Source organism: Nicrophorus vespilloides, unplaced genomic scaffold (assembly GCF_001412225.1).
Source record: "Nicrophorus vespilloides isolate i.1.1-1 unplaced genomic scaffold, Nicve_v1.0, whole genome shotgun sequence".
In the NCBI taxonomy this organism is placed as follows: domain Eukaryota; kingdom Metazoa; phylum Arthropoda; class Insecta; order Coleoptera; family Silphidae; genus Nicrophorus; species Nicrophorus vespilloides.
The window spans coordinates 65,197-81,342 of NW_017098116.1; the positions used below are offsets into that span (position 1 = coordinate 65,197).

At 35.9% G+C, this 16,146-nt stretch overlaps 3 protein-coding genes across 5 annotated transcripts; 2 read left to right on the forward strand and 1 right to left on the reverse strand.

Moving 5' to 3' along the window:
- Nucleotides 1–2,480: 2,480 nt before the first annotated feature.
- On the reverse strand, nucleotides 2,481–4,212 carry LOC108561706 (tRNA dimethylallyltransferase, mitochondrial). The gene is made up of 6 exons (XM_017919777.1): nucleotides 4,038–4,212; nucleotides 3,821–3,975; nucleotides 3,334–3,711; nucleotides 3,163–3,278; nucleotides 2,877–3,087; nucleotides 2,481–2,801 (listed from the first exon to the last, which is right to left on the reverse strand). The coding sequence occupies exons 1-6, from the start codon at nucleotides 4,156–4,158 to the stop codon at nucleotides 2,493–2,495; spliced, it is 1,290 nt and encodes a 429-aa protein (XP_017775266.1). The 5' UTR covers nucleotides 4,159–4,212; the 3' UTR covers nucleotides 2,481–2,492.
- Nucleotides 4,213–5,098: 886 nt separating this feature from the next.
- On the forward strand, nucleotides 5,099–9,878 carry LOC108561708 (WASH complex subunit strumpellin). 3 transcript variants are annotated; one of them, XM_017919780.1, is made up of 13 exons: nucleotides 5,099–5,262; nucleotides 5,317–5,416; nucleotides 5,472–5,663; nucleotides 5,718–5,926; nucleotides 5,982–7,399; nucleotides 7,458–7,678; nucleotides 7,909–8,138; nucleotides 8,192–8,364; nucleotides 8,429–8,702; nucleotides 8,897–9,105; nucleotides 9,193–9,340; nucleotides 9,406–9,635; nucleotides 9,689–9,878. In XM_017919780.1, exons 1-12 carry the CDS (start codon nucleotides 5,141–5,143, stop codon nucleotides 9,557–9,559), a joined length of 3,450 nt encoding a protein of 1,149 aa, XP_017775269.1. In that variant the 5' UTR covers nucleotides 5,099–5,140; the 3' UTR covers nucleotides 9,560–9,635; nucleotides 9,689–9,878. The 3 variants fall into 3 exon arrangements, with proteins under 3 accessions (XP_017775269.1, XP_017775270.1, XP_017775271.1); XM_017919781.1 differs by having other exon boundaries at nucleotides 9,406–9,615; XM_017919782.1 differs by lacking the exon at nucleotides 9,689–9,878 and having other exon boundaries at nucleotides 9,193–9,344; nucleotides 9,406–9,487.
- A 4,510-nt stretch (nucleotides 9,879–14,388) lies between these two features.
- On the forward strand, nucleotides 14,389–15,891 carry LOC108561705 (carboxypeptidase B-like). The gene is made up of 4 exons (XM_017919776.1): nucleotides 14,389–14,465; nucleotides 14,529–14,744; nucleotides 14,802–15,210; nucleotides 15,269–15,891. The coding sequence occupies exons 1-4, from the start codon at nucleotides 14,395–14,397 to the stop codon at nucleotides 15,833–15,835; spliced, it is 1,263 nt and encodes a 420-aa protein (XP_017775265.1). The 5' UTR covers nucleotides 14,389–14,394; the 3' UTR covers nucleotides 15,836–15,891.
- Nucleotides 15,892–16,146: the final 255 nt, after the last annotated feature.

Sequence of the window (16,146 nt, forward strand, 5' to 3'; positions counted from 1 at the left end):
TAATATTAATGATGATGATTTTTGTTCGCACGGTATTTGTTGTTGAAGATCACAAAATTCTCGGTGCCAACACCTCGAAGGGTTCCACAAAATTCGCTTTTTTCTGTGTTTTTTTTTGGTTTAATATATATATATACACTATACGAAATATATTATTGAATGTAGAGAACAAATTGTAAAACGTCTTCCTCACAAAGTAGATGTTGTTTCGGTTTTTTTTTTATTTGTTTTCAAATTAAATTAGTCGTTAGATCAAGAGAATTGTTGTGTTCACATACATATATATATATATATATATTTAGCGAAGATATATATATTTTACAGTATTTTATACATTTGATATAAAAAAAAGTTTTGAAAGGAAAATAAAAACGGTAAAAAAAGATGTAAATGAAAAGAAAAGTTTATGAAAAATGTTTTATTCTTGTTTGTTATTAAAAAAGAAAAACTACAGTGGATCTCTTGTACGCATACAGCTTTGTAGAGCTCCTCAGTTCAAAAAGAAGACAAAGGCGTTAACGAAAAGCAGGGCAATTCTCTAATTTTATCGACCTAAAAGCAATGTTGAGATTTTTATATGATATATCTTTTATATAAATACACACAAACACTACACATGTAAAATTTGAAATATGTATATGTATATATATATAAAAATAAGTAAAAGCCTCTGTGTAGAGAGTTCCAAATAATTATAATTAATTGTGAATCGGATGAAATAAAAAAAAAAACTACAAAATCTTGTGAACCTAAGATTTATATAATATATATATATATACATATATATATATTTAATAGCCACTACTGCTTATATTTTTATATGTATATAATGTTCGTTATGTTGTACTTACCATTAATTTACAAATTTTTAAAGAAACAAACATTTGAAAATGGGAAAAAGAAATTGAGGATAAGGCGCAGAAATATATATTGATTATAAAAGTCGCGGAAAGTAATAAATAACGTTAATACTATATATATATCTCGGCGTATGCGTGTATTTTGTGTATGCGCGTATGCATCGAAAGCAAACAAAAAAAAAAGAAATTTATTTTGGTTTTAGTTCCTAAGTAAGTTTTACAAATAAAAATGTTTTAGCATTCAAACTCGATAACAGTTTTGTTTTTATTTTATTTCTGCTGCACATTTAATTTTCCCCACATCCCAGCTCCAAATTTTTCTTTTTAAGTATCTCAGTTCTTTTGTTGTGAAGAGAATCTGATGATGCTGGAAGCTATATCAAAGTAGGTTGCATTACTTGAATTTGAAGGATGCTGTTCTTGTCTTCATCTTATGGTCATTTTTGAGAAAAAAAAACTTTAAAAGTTGCACCAAGTTGTTCAAATATGTGCAATTTTTTCTATCATGTAAGCATATTTATTATTACACGTTCTAAAATCAATATCATTGAGTGTTTGATAAAAAAATTATACCACCCACAATGATGGGAATCTTCTTTTGATCAAATAAATTATCAATTAGTTTTTCACAGTTAAGATTTAAATACAAAAAAAAAAGACTTCTATATCAACTACTAAATCTGTACAAAAATAATTTTATAAATTCTCATAACTAAATTGAAAGGATACGATTTTCAATGCTTTATTTCTGTAATCCAATACACTGCATGTTTCGTGTGGTTCTAATCCCAATTTTTTTTAAGTATCTCAGTCACTCTTTGTTTTTGTTGTGAAGAGAATTTGAAGATGCTGGAAGCTATATCAAAGTAGGTAAGATATAATGACGGGCGCATCTTGTTATATACTGATGACGCAGCCCTCGTCTTGCATTAAGAATTTGAAGGATGCTGTTCTTGCCTTCATCTTATGGTCATTTTCGAAAAAAAAAAAACTTTAAAAGTTGCACCAAGTCGTTCAAATGTGTGCAATTTTTTCTATCATGTAAGCATATTACACGTTTCAAGTATTACGTTGACATCAAAGAAATTGTGTTTCTAAAATCGATATCATTGAGTGTTTGATGAAAGCAAAGTTTGTTTTTGAATTGTTGAATAATGTATGAAATGTAGTCGATGATGAATGGAAATTTCATAATTGTAAATAAATGTCATAATTTGAAAAAATAACTATTATGTAACATCAAGAAGATGCGCAATAGAAGACCTTTTGATTTAATCAGAAATTTATTTGAAAAGATTGACACTTTTCATGTGTAATTCAATAAAAATACGAAGTTAGCATTTTCTGGTTTATTCTGGTAGTTAGTTCTTGAATAATTCGAATAATGCATAAAATGTAGGTGAATGGCAGTGTCGTAATTGTAAAATCATTTTAATTTTTAAATATCGGATTGTTTGCAAATGCGCCGACATTTAGTTACCATTTAATGTTTCCGCAAGCTTGAACTTTATATTCGGACTAATTTAAATAAATCAATTAATTAGAAAGACAAGGACAAGAAGGAATAGTGTTTGTGAGTTGTCTGTGTGCATTTGGTTTGGAAAAGAGAAACGAGGCAACTTCTGGTATCATTTATTTTGCACAGCTCTGCTCCTCTTTCTCCCTCATCAACCGCTGCGTCCTATCTTTGGCTCTCTTGTGTCTTCCAGAATGCAGGTGCTTCTTCCACTGGTGCTGCCCGACGAAGACCCTCTGGCAATCCTCGCAAAAGTGCGTTTCGTCCTGCGAATTCGGCGTCGACTGTGTGCTAATTTTGCGCAGAGGATTACACGGACACTCCGTGCCGTCGATGACGCTCTGGATGATTCCCACTGCGGGATCGGTGATATCTTCCTGCCATTTCCCTAAATCATCAGTGGTCAATCCATAAACGGGAGGAACCTAAAAATGAAAAAAAAAAAACAAACATTGCTTTACTACTGCGAATCGAATCGGATTCATGAATTTAAAATGCACCGTTCTGCCCGTATCTCCCAATAATCTATTGTTAATCCATCTGCACTGTTTCCTGGCATACCGCCGAGTCACCATTTTCAGCGAGTCCAACCCCTTCTGCAGCAAAAGTTTCCCCTCGTCGGAGTCGCGTTGGCACTCGTCCAGCAATAAATATTCATGGAACTCCTTCAAGCCAATCATTTGAAATATGCCCCTCGTGTAATCCGGATCGCTGGAACGCATTCAATTCGTATATATTATTTTAAATACAGAAAAACACAATAAAGAATGATCGAATAATAGAAACCTTCCATCCTGCAGTCTACGCTTATTGTATTCCCTGTGAAAATCGAGCAACTCTTCGACCAAACCGTTTTCCATCATCGCGTCCACTCTAGAATTAATTCTCTCATCTAAAACGGGCTAAAATCGCCAACATCAATTAAAAGATTCAAACAAAACTTAAAAAAAACAGTACTTTGTCCCATTGCAGCCAGAATATCACAACGTCGGAGAACCGCAATCCTCCACCGTGCGCGCTACCACCTTCAGATTTCTGTTGCTCGTTTAATATCTCGCTATGCAGCATCCCTTTCTGTTCCAGAATCTCCAAAGATCTTATAATCTTTCTCTTATTATTCGGATGCAGTCTATTCGCCATTTTCGGGTCGAGATCCTTCAATTTCTTATGCAACTCTTCACTAGGCAATTCGTAATCTTTGTTGCTTCGACCAGGCTCAAATTTCCGCTTCGAATTGGGATCGTCAACTAAAATCTTCCACAGCAGCGATTCTATATAGTAATTTGTACCACCCACAATGATGGGAATCTTCTTTTGATCAAATAAATGATCAATCTAATTTTTCACAGTTAAGATTTAAATATAAAAAAAAAGACTTGTATATCAACTACTAAATCTGTACAAAAATAATTAATAAATTCTCATAACTAAATTGAAAGGATACAATCTTCAATGCTTTGTTTCTGTAATCTAATACAGTGCATGTTTCGTGTGGTTCTAATATATCCACTAAATGATGAGGAGCTTCTGCTCTCTCTTCAACAGTCGGCTTTGCACTTATTATATCCATTCCCTTGTATATTTGTATCGAGTCAGCTCCTGCAAATGTAAACATACCCATGTGGACTTATTGTTGTTTTTATATTAATAATATGTCTTACCCAAAATTTCTCCACCAAATTTCTTTGCTAAGTCTATTGATAATTTTGTTTTCCCTGAGCCTGTAGCCCCTAGGATAACCACTAGAGGCAATTTCATATTGCTAACAACTTGCCTTAACATAAATAGCAGTAATACACTGTTCTCATTTATAGGTTATATTTGCTTTAGATTTAGTTAATGACCAAAAGGTGAATGTTAAAACAATAACACTGATATTTTTATTACTATTAATGTTAATATTAATAATTACAAAACAATTCTTAAATATTTAAAAATCTTTGAGTAATATTTCACAGCTCATAGAAAAAATAAAATTGATATATTTAAATCTAAATAAATAGATAAAATATAAGATATATTAATAAACTATTTAATTCTTAGTATTATAAACTAAATATTATATATATTTTAAATTATTAAAATAAAATGTTTCTTTTGAAATTTAAAAATCAAATATATTTCTCTTTGGTACCAGCAGATGGCGGTTAGTAGAAATATTCAATCTCCATTATCTAATTTATTAATTAACAAATTAATTAGACAATTAGATGAATGAATATAAAGTTGTAAGTATAATGTTTTAATCTAAAATTATTTCTAAATTAAGCTGTAAGCAAAAAGTAGGAATTAGAATAGCGCCAAAAGGTCTGAACTATGAACTTGCATATAACGCTAAGAGATGACCTGAAATTGTAGTTCTTTAGCCGATGTTTGTTTCTTTGATTAAAACCAATTAAAACATTAATTTTGTAGTATTTATGATTTATTTAAATACCAATTAAATAAAAAGTATGATGTGAATGCTTTTTGAAGTTGAAAGAAAAAGTTTTAGTTGAACGATTTTTGCCCTGTAGTCGTTTCTAATTTTCAGTTATTACTTTAAATTGATATAATTAATTAAAGAAATATTATTATTTACTATTATTTAATGTAGCAATGTTTAGTTCAATGCAATATAATTAATTTTATAGATTAATTAATTTTGTGTGAAAGAAGTTGCCTATATAAATATTAAAAGTGTATAGGCAACACAATTAACTGATAGATTTGACATTTCTTATCATAACAATAACAAATGTAGTTAAGCTAATTAATTAATATAATGTCTGAGTTTTTAGCTGATAATAATGTTTGTGGCCAAAGTATATTGCTTTTGGTGTCGAGAGGCAATGCAATCATATCAGAGATCCTTAGGTTAAAGGATTACGTTCCAGATTTATTCAGGTAAAAGGTTTTGAACAAATTTTTGAAAAATCAATAATTTACTTTTTGATTCAGATTATCCAAGCAGGATGGACAAAAATATGCAGATATCATCCTTGACTTTAGCTACTTCAAGATATCGGAGGCTCAGGAGCAGAAAATTGAGAGCAATGAGGTATGTGAACAACAGCTTCAATTGTTTGGATCCACAGGTTGTTTGTTTTGGTTAGGTGCTGAGAAATTTGGATGAGGAATTCAGGGATAATCACATCGATATCATAAGTCGTTTCTACTTTGCGTTTGAAAGTATTCACACATATATTAAAGAGCTGAACTGCTACATTGATGAGCTGGAAGATGGATATTACATCCATCAGAATATGGAAACTGTTTTCGCTGATGTGGAAGGAAAACAATTATTGGTAAATAAATATGTTTATTTTGTGATATTTTTTTTTAAATAAATTATTTTGCAGTGTGAAGCTTTGTATCTTTATGGAACTATACTTTTATTGGTGGACGCTCATCTCGAAGGAGTCGTTCGGGAACGATTGTTGGTATCGTTTTATCGTTACACGCCTCAAAGTAATGGCACCGAAAATTCAATAGATGAAATATGCAAATTGTTAAGAGACACTGGTATTAATTCAAAGAAAATTACCAATTATCCAGAGGATTATTTCAAGTAATTGGTTTATATTAAATTTACTTAAATTTTATTGATAATTATTTTGTTTTAGGCGAATTCCCATTAAGGAGAGTTATGTGGAATTAGTCTTGGGAAAGTTGAGGTCAGATGATGTTTACAATCAATTGACTGTGTATCCATTGACCAGACACAGAAGCACAGCTCTGGCGAATCAAGCTGCTATGCTGTACATCTGCTTATTCTTTTCACCTGAAATTCTACATACTCAAAACGCTCTGATGAGAGAAATCGTGGATAAATACTTTCCCGACAATTGGGTAATATCCATTTATATGGGTTTCACTGTGAACTTGGTGGAAAACTGGGATTCGTTTAAAGCTGCCAAATTGGCTCTTAGCAATACGGTGGAAAACGCGAACATAAAACATCATTCGGATAGGAACGGGAGGGTTGTTAAGGAACTCTTGAACGAAACGACAATGTTGCTGAAAGAAGGAACTGTAACCAGAGATAATTTGCTGCAAAATATTAATAAGATTGTAAACGTGGTCAGAGATTGTAATGTAGCAATTCGCTGGTTGATGCTGCACGCTATCTGCAAGCAAGGAAAAGTCGAGAAAAATAAGAAATGCAAGCAGTTGAGGGATTTGGTAATTGCCGATTCTAAATATGAAGCGGTAATCGTTTTTAAATTGCTTTTGAATACTTCGCAACTGGAGTTGCTTATCAAAGATATCTACAAGAATTTGATAAACGAGAAGGAGAAGCGTTGGGAGGAGTTGAAGAAGGAGAGCTACGAGATGTTGGTGGAACTCTCGGAGATTTTTAGCGGAGAAAAACCTTTGACTCGCATACAGAAAAATACGAATTTGAAAAATTGGTTCCTGGAAATCTCCAAGCAGGTGGACAGTTTGGATCCAAACTTGGAGAACGCTTCAGTGAAAATAGATCAGTTGATACAAGCGTTGGAGGAGGTGCAGGAGTTTCATCAGCTCTCTTCGAATATGCAGATCATCCAATTCTTATCCGATACGAAAAGGTGTTTGAATCATATGATCAGGAACATGAAGGTCAAAGAGGACGTATTGATCACGCTGCAGATCATCGGGGATATATGTTACGCCTGGGATTTAATCGATTCTTATACGCCTATAATGCAATTGGGAATTAAACGCGAGCCGACTCTCGTGATCAAATTACGCGCCGTCTTCTTAAAATTAGGCTCGGCGCTGGAGATACCACTCCTTAGGATAAACCAAGCGCACAGCGAAGATCTGATCTCGGTGTCGCAGTACTACAGTAGGGAGCTGGAGATCTACATCAGGATGGTGCTGCAGATCATCCCAAACGCAATGTTCGAGAAGATGGCCAGAGTCATCGAGATACAGACGTGCATCTTGAAGGAGCTGCCGACCAAATTGGAGAAGGACAAGATCAAGGAGTACGCGCAGCTGAACGAGCGCTTCGAGTTTGCCGAGTTGACCCATTCGATTTCCGTATTCAGTCAAGGTATGGGAAACTGATCTGTTGTAACTTTACGAATCTTCTTCTAACTCGCGACGTTTAGGAATGCGCATGATGAAAACCACTTTGGTTGGAGTCGTGTATTTGGATCCGAAGATGCTGCTCGAGGATGGCATCCGTAAGGAATTGGTCCAGCATATTTCGAAAGCGTTGCACTGCGAATTGATTTTCAGCGCTAAAATGAAACCCGACGAGTTGGAGCAGCGATTGCGGAGTTTAGGCAACATTATGGATGGATACAAGCGTTCTTTTGAATACATACAAGTAAGATTAACATAATAACGTGTCTGCAATGTTTTTGAATGAGTTGAAAGAAATCCATATACAAATTATTAGTGTTTAATATATAAAAATTATATTGTATATTGGTATAATATTAGGATTGGGTTCATCTGATACCAATTCATAGTTTAAGTTTAATGTGCGGAATGTAACTACTAGACACGTAGCTGCCAAACATCTGCATTTTCCTTACTAATTCGAATCCATTTAAGGATTACGTGAACATAAATGGATTAAAGATTTGGCAAGAGGAGGTGACTCGCATTATAAATTACAACGTCGAAAGGGAGTGCAACGGTTTCCTGAGGAATAAAGTTCACGATTGGGAAAGCTCTTTTCAGAGTCGCTACGTGCCGATACCTCACTACGCGCCGACAGATTCAGTGAGCGAGAATTTCATCGGAAGATTGGCGAGAGAAATATTAAGAATCACTGATCCTAAGTAGCTTTAACTGTTATTTATCGATAAAGCGGAACTGTAATCAGATTTTCCAGGTCTACAATCTACATTGCACAGACCTCTACCTGGTACGACATCAAATCTCAAAAGATGATTGCAAACAAGCAGTTGATCTCGTTGATCGCTTCCGGTATTGAAGTTACCGGTTTGGTCGGCTTGGATCGTCTGTTTTCTTTTATGATCATCACCAATTTGAAGAACATTTTAGGTTTGTGTTTGTGCAAATTAATTTTGCGTTTAATTACGTCTCGTTTTTGTTGAAATTGTTTTAGGGATATTGGAGAATAAGGATAAAAGGAACGCGTCCTGGCACAATATATTAACGCTGATCAGCAGCGAAATAAAGTCGACGAACACGTTATCGAATCCGAGCAAGTTTTATCAGAACAGCATCAGCCGGTCGTCGAAGCTCTTCGGTCCTTTGCTGGATCACATCCTGGCCGTCGGTCAACTGCAAATACTGAGGAAACTGATCGCCTTCCATCTGAACACTCGGTCAAAGTTCGACGCCAAATACTTGGAATCTTCGCTGAACTCGATGAACAAGTAATCTAACGTTATACGTTTACATAGAGCTTAGCGCAAAATGCTTTGTGCCCAGATTACATAGTTTGCCCCAATAAAAACGTTCATATAAAAATATCAGACACTAAACAAATACTGCAATCTATGTAAATAAGGCAGCTTACTCCATATTTAAACTAGTATAATTTAAGATTATTTATTTTATTGCTTTTTAGGGCTTTGTTAATCGAAATGAGTAACCCCAACGAATCGAAGATATCCGAAGAACTTCTGCTGAAACTCTCTCAATATTTCGATTATTCCGGCCTGAACAATCCTTTCTACAAGGTTTACGTAACCGGGAAATGCAACGAAGAGTACGCCATGAATTTGTTTGTTTTCACCATCTCTTATTTACCCAGGATGTTCCTGTACGGATGCTCAAGTAAGCAAACTTTTCCAAATACCATCAAATGTTCAGTTTCTTAATAATGTGTATACTGTGAGTATAATACTGGGTCTACTTTATTAGATGTGCTCAAACGGAATTTCGAATTCGATGGTGCTATATTCGTGAACGGTCTGCATACATTGCTGAAGCAATTCCATACGGATCTGAACAAGAAATTCATCTACCACCTGTGCCAATACGTGTTGCAATTAACCAAGCAGGCGATAACGTGAGTAAGTTTGGACAATGCGAGCGATCCAGTCGTGTAACAGATTCCGAGATTCCTGTTTGCAGGACACGCAACACCGACCTACCAATCGAGAGCCAAACCGCTGTCAGCTTTCTGGACGGTCTTTCCGCGCACAGCAAACAGTCCAACGATTACTTCAAGCTCTACATTCCCGAAGAACTGCTGCAGCTGTATTACTCCATCTTCAATGCGAATTGATACATAATCATCATCATAAACGCGGAGATCAACAGCTGCTCCAATTGTTTCTATCTGTATGTCAGATTAGATTCATGTAATCGTCGTGTTTGTTTGTTGTTTGTTTAAAATTCAATCAGCTATTTTTAGATTACGGCCGCTCCGCAGTGCATGCGTTCTATGGAAGGAGGAGAGAGACACAGAGCGGCGAACTTTCATAGCAACCACTAACCACTCGAAACTTTGTTAATATTTACTTATGTATGTGGGCCTCCTGTTCCGAAATTAATTTCATAAAAGGGGAACGAGTTTTTAATGGAACTTTCGCGCCACCCCTTCAAAAAAAAAAAGAAAAGAATTATCCACCCCCGAACAAAAACAAGTTTTTTTTTTTTGGAAAATTTCATGTACGCTTCAAACTCCGCAGTTTTTGGATCTTTCATTTTAATTATTTATTTTATATTAAACCAAAATAAAACTATTACGTATAAAGTAAATATAGATACTATAGAATTAATAATAAATATATTTATTTTGTACAATTATCTTTCATTTGATTTCTTTCATTCCTCAAATTTAGATTAGTAAAACAATTACTACTAATCATGTTATTATTCCTCGAACTGACAATCAAAACATAATTATATTGAAATTGCCAATAAAAAAAATACAAATTGATAATCTCATTTTTGTAAAATGTTTTCATTCTTCTATATAGAAATGTGAAAATTTTATATATTTTTCTGTTGTTTTGAAAATCCACTACACCTAAACTAAGTATTTCATAATAGTTTTGGTATATTGACAAAATTGTCAATTTATCACAACTAAACTACTTCCATCAAAATAGTTAAATTACAATTCTGTTCTTCATAAAATATTTTGAAAATCCATCATAATAATACAATTTTATTAATAAAAAATACTAATCGATCACGTTTTTTTTCTAAATATCTTGCTTTTCCAAAGTGTTTTCATACATCTTTATTATTGTTTTGTGTGTGTGTGTGTTCAACCCGTTTCGATTCTGTACTTTCAAACTTCGTTACGCTTTGTTTGTTTGTTTCTAGAGTGTTTGCATTATCTCGTCGGGCCGAAAATAGAGGAAGCGGATTAAATAATCTCTAAGGATCCCCGCGCTATAATTGGTTTCCATCAGGCCACTTTCATAATCTCGGCACTCGAGCGATTGGAAATGTGGATTGATGAAAAATAAAGAACGTACACAAAAACATATAAAATACTTTTGGATTAATTGTGTTAAATTTAACAAAAATAATTTATAAACTATGTTCGATATAAATTGATTTATACTTTTGTATAATCTTAGTGGTTTTCGGAATTTTATGTAATTTGAAGAATATAAATAGATGTAATTACCATTCGTTCTTTGTTGCTCTAATTAGAAGTTATTGTTTTCTTCTATAAACTTTGGTTTTCGATGCGAGTGTGAGGGTTGTTATCGTTGGATGAGGTCGATGTTGTTTCTGGCTGTTGATCGTTGGATGTGGTGAGGTGCGGCGGATGAATATGCAGAAAGGATTCGGCGTTTGGGTTTCGGGAGAGTGAATTGAACGTGATTTGTAACCGATGGATATCGGGGTATAAAATCAGCGCATGTTTCGCGTGCGAGTGTGTGGATGGGTGAGTGAGTGAGTGAGGGTCGTGTGCAATGAAATCTATTCCCGTTGTTCATTTTCAGAGACTATAAACATTGGTATGCAGTGTAGCGTGTTACAAATGTTGATTTCCTGTCGAAAGTGCTGTAGAATGCTGCGGAATCGTGGCTCGCATCTGCCCGGTTCCCACAAACGCACGCAAACACCACCCTCCCATCGCTTTGATGCCTCCGAAAATTAGCGTAAACGCTAATTATCAAGAACGTATCGTTCTATTTAAATAGTTAAAAGAGAAGGAAAATAAACAAGGAATAAATAGGAATTTGTCTTGTTGACCTAGGTTTCTCGTCGTCGATGTTGGTGATAGGAATCAAAGCCAAATGAAACGTGGGCGTTGGATAAATAAATGACGGGTGACTTCACGGATCACGTAGCCTCTGCCCTGACATTTCGGGACGCGTCGGAAACGGTTGGCCGCGCGCCACCCCCCATCACACCACCCCCTACAACGTCGAGGCAGAAGGTCACATCCTCCAGTTTATCATCCCTTCGCTCATATTTTCCGCGTTATATACGGCAGCACTTAAGTTTATTTAAACTCGATGCGGCAAATAAATTATTCTTCGGGTCCGGGATAAAAATAAATAGATGTTGCTCCTTTTTTTTTTCTTCTTCTTCTTCTTCTTGGTGGTGCGAGGGATGGAAAAAGGGGTTGTCTCTATGTGTCTCTATGGTCGTGGGGTGGAAGGAGAATTCGTCGTCCGCGAATTCTCCGGGCGGCCGTTTCAGGACACTTCGACGGAACGTAAAATATTCCCCATCAATAATTTATCAACTAGCGAAACGCGCGGGGAAGAAATAAATAAAATAAAATATAGAAAATAGTATGAAGCGAGCATCAAAGTTTCATCAGCAAATGAAATTTTGGCTACAACGAATCTCCTCTATCTACTATTTGAAGTATTTGTGTTGTATATGGAGAATTTGAGAACTTACAACATTTTTATTACTTATATCAGAACAGTTTATTCATCTAATTTCATTAATTAATGTGATTATTCTAAAAGGAAATTGTTACTTTTTTCATGAAAACTAATCAAATTTAATAGAAAATTACATTTATGTAAAAATGTATATGTAATCTTATTTCTAATAATAATACAATTATATTGAAAATAATTTATTTCTGAAAATTGATAAACACTATTATTTATGAATTACTAGTTCATTGAAATTGGTGCATTTTTGTACGTGTGTCAAACACGATTAAAACCATTGTATTCTTTAAACGCAATCTATTTTCGTCAAGTGCATAATGACAAAACTAAAATTAGTATCAAGATTATATTTAGATAACAGTTCCAATTGATTTGTGTTTATTATCGTTAATAATAATTAATCTATGGATAAAATCTGTTCGAGAAGTGATGTGGCAAATTTGTCGTGCTGCAATTAGCGTACACGAAGGAATAAGGGAATAATAAGGAGGAGAAGGAGTGGAGGATGAGGATGAGGATAAGAAAACGTGAAGAAATACTGCGAATTGGGGGGAGGCCGGAGGGGCTCTCGCGATTAAATCGCTCTGAGGATGCATATAATTATGCTAATCAAAGGGGATTATTCCGACGTTTCTGCGTGTATAAACCTTGCGGGAAGAAGAGCGAGCGAGTGAGAGAGAGGAACTCGAGGGATGTGCTCCGAAGCACCATAACTTGATATTCGAACAAAGGGTATAATTGAATATGGATCCAATAGCAAAGAAGCCCCAGAACAAAGGAGTCCATGTCTGAAGTCTACTCATTAATTTAGTCAGAATGTTGCCGAAGGCACTTCAATATCTCCATTAATAAGGGCCCGAGCTAGGCGCAAGTAAACGGAGAGAAATCCGTAGCAAATCTTCCTCGACTCACGCACGGCGCGGATTTTATTGCAACGAATTCGAGGGTAAAAGCAGGAAAAAAAAACTAATAACAATAATCATCATCGTCGTAACAACAATGCGGATTTTCCTCATCCATCGTGTCGGATGACGAGAGGGGTTGAGCGTTGCTGATGAATCGTGCAGCAGGGGCAGAAGCGACGGGAAGGAACGTCTCTTTATAATTTAACAAACTTGAATAAGACAAAGTTTTCCTATTAATGTTTTCGAACATCGTTAGTATAATTTTCGGGGTGAGAGTGGAGGGATGAAGGCGCGATAAAAGCGCGAACACCAACACACACACACATACACACAGATGCGAAGACAATTATTTAATCGAATTAACGTTTATTTCACTTCATTTGCTCCATTAATTACACTTCGGACGATTATTAAAATATGGAAAGTTATAACGATCCTCGTCACCTATTCATTTCAGTTTACCCTCGCAATCCTCTCGTACTTAACGGCAAATCCTCGATCTTCATCAGTCATCCAACAACGAACAGAATTTCTTAATTAAATCTTATTCAATAATACAAGTGTTCAGCGTTGTTTTATATCTTCAAAAATTTAGTACCAATTATACGAATACTCTTCATAAACTATCAATTTTTTATGATAACTAACAATAATTGATTTCAGAGTTTTTAATTTTAGAAAGTTTATCATTTTCTATTATTGTAATAGCTTACAAAATGTATATCATAATAGTTTAATTATTAGAATTGTTCATAAAATAATTAATTTTCAGAATAGGAATGTTATAAATTTAGTTAAATTATAATACCATAGATAATTGGTAACTTTGTTATTATACAAATTAATATAAATTTACTAAATATTAAGTATTACATTTCGAATAAAAATTACTTCTATCTTGATGATGGATTTTTTTTTTATTGAAGCTTTCTTTACTGTGGGTTCAAAGAGGTAATGAAGACTAATGTTAAGATCTTCGTTTTTATAGGATTCTGTTATCATCGTCGAAATGTTGAAAAAGTCTTTCGATGGAATCGAGGAGACGCGGTGCATTTGAAGATGTTCGCGGAGGCCGCAATAATGACGATGTTTTTTTTATAAAAAGCGCGACTTCTGTCGCATTTGGAGCTTTCCCGTCGCGTATCTAAATGTGAAACCGAAACGACGTCGTAAAACTTGACGACTGAAGAGGAAGGTAAAGTAATTCCCGTCGGGACAAAAATGCCTAAGTAGTGTGTAAATACGTAATCCGTTATCGATCTGCTAGATAATAATGATTCGATTCGTGTATAAAAGCGGATCTCGCACCTCCTTCGAATCGATTCCAATCCACGATGCGTGGACTCATTGTGACTTTCGCGGTTTTGGCCGTCGCCGCCGCCACCACCCAAACCACCTACGAAAAGTAAGTTTATTTTGACGAGGATGAGAAGAACAGTTTTCATATTATTGTTTTCTTTTTGTGCAGCTACAAGGTTTACCAGGTGAAACCTCAGACCGATGAAGAAGCTAAGGTGCTGTTGAGCTTCAAGCGTTTCACCCCGGAAATCGATTTCTGGAATGAATTGCACGCCGTTGGACAGTCCGTCGATGTCATGGTTTCTCCAAACCTTCAGCAGTTGTTCTTGAACAACCTGAGGAACCACAACATCGCCTTCTACGAAATCATCAGCGACGTTGAACGGTTTGTGAATTACCGCTTTCATATATGCACATCAATTAATTGTCTTGCTGTTAACAGTCTCTTCCAGAATGAGCGTATGAACCAGAGGTCTGCTCCGAAAGCTGCCGAAGGCAGGATCAACTTCGTCGAGTTCCACCGTTACGGAGTCATCGAGAGTTACCTGAAGAAAATCGCCGAAGAATACCCAGAAATCACCAGGCTTCGCACTCCAGCCAACACCACCGAAGGTCGTCCAATCTACATGCTGAGGATCACCACCGGAGGAAGCCAAGGAGGACAACACACCAAGCCAGCGATCCTCATCGATGGTGGAATTCACGCCCGCGAATGGATCTCTCCAGCTACCGTCTTGTACATCATCCAAGAATTGGTTGAGAACCCAGAGAACCGTCACATGATCGAGAATGTCGATTGGATGATCATCCCAGTCTTGAACCCAGATGGTTACGAATACACCCACACCAACGTGAGTTATCTTTAGAATTACATAATTTAATTTATTGTAAATAATGTGTTTTGTTTAGTCTCGTCTTTGGAGGAAGAACCGCTCCAAGGGAAAGAGATGTACCGGTACCGACTTGAACAGGAACTTCGGTTTCCACTGGATGGAAGTCGGCGCCAGCAGCGACGAATGCGACGATACCTTCGCCGGAAAGGCCGGTCTCTCTGAGCCTGAAACCGAAGCCATCACCCACATCGTTGGCAAGCACGGAGAGCAAATCAAGTTGTACCTGACCTTCCACAGCTACGGCCAATACCTCTTGTACCCATGGGGTTACACCTCTGCCCTCCCAGAGAACTGGAAGGAGCATGACGATCTCGGACACGCTGTCGACAAGGCCATCTCCGCTGTTGCCGGTACCTCCTACACCATTGGATCCTCCACCAACACCCTTTACGCCGCTGCTGGTGGTAGCGATGACTGGGTTAAGGGCGTCGGTGGCGTTCCAGTCGCCTTCTGCATTGAACTTCCCGGAGGCGGCTCCTGGGGCTTCGATCCTCCAACCTCCATGATCCATCCCGTCGTCACCGAGACCTGGGAGGGAGTCAAGGTCTTCCACAAGCACGTACAAACCACCTACGCCAACTGAATCAGTTAAACCTAATTAAGACAACATTGTAAATAAATTGTTATACCAGAAAACTTCTGGATATTATTCTAAATGTTCCTTAAAAAAAATGATTCCATTTAAACTTTCAGCTTTAATATTCATGTTCTATATTTATTATAACTCTTATAGAAATTGTTTTACGTTACTTTCTATTTGACAGAAATTACAGCCAAACTGGCAAAGCTACAATTTCTCCAACATACATATTTTAAACCATCAATATTCAGATTTAATTTCCATGTTCAATATTTATTCTACTTATCGAGTAATTAATTATTAAACATATAATT

What these genes read in the sequence shown, in the direction of transcription:
- LOC108561706 (XM_017919777.1), bottom strand. Translation starts at nt 4,158, where the DNA reads ATGTTAAGGCAAGTTGTTAGCAATATGAAATTGCCTCTAGTGGTTATC. An exon ending in ATTTGGTGGAGAAATTTTGG is followed by an intron (nt 3,976 to 4,037) that starts GTAAGACATATT and finishes TTACATTTGCAG; the next exon opens with GAGCTGACTCGATACAAATA. An exon ending in CGTAGACTGCAGGATGGAAG is followed by an intron (nt 3,088 to 3,162) that starts GTTTCTATTATT and finishes AATGCGTTCCAG; the next exon opens with CGATCCGGATTACACGAGGG.
- LOC108561708 (XM_017919780.1), top strand. Translation starts at nt 5,141, where the DNA reads ATGTCTGAGTTTTTAGCTGATAATAATGTTTGTGGCCAAAGTATATTG. An exon ending in CAATTTGAAGAACATTTTAG is followed by an intron (nt 8,365 to 8,428) that starts GTTTGTGTTTGT and finishes AAATTGTTTTAG; the next exon opens with GGATATTGGAGAATAAGGAT. An exon ending in GTTCCTGTACGGATGCTCAA is followed by an intron (nt 9,106 to 9,192) that starts GTAAGCAAACTT and finishes CTACTTTATTAG; the next exon opens with ATGTGCTCAAACGGAATTTC.
- LOC108561705 (XM_017919776.1), top strand. Translation starts at nt 14,395, where the DNA reads ATGCGTGGACTCATTGTGACTTTCGCGGTTTTGGCCGTCGCCGCCGCC. An exon ending in ACCCAAACCACCTACGAAAA is followed by an intron (nt 14,466 to 14,528) that starts GTAAGTTTATTT and finishes CTTTTTGTGCAG; the next exon opens with CTACAAGGTTTACCAGGTGA. An exon ending in ATCATCAGCGACGTTGAACG is followed by an intron (nt 14,745 to 14,801) that starts GTTTGTGAATTA and finishes TGCTGTTAACAG; the next exon opens with TCTCTTCCAGAATGAGCGTA.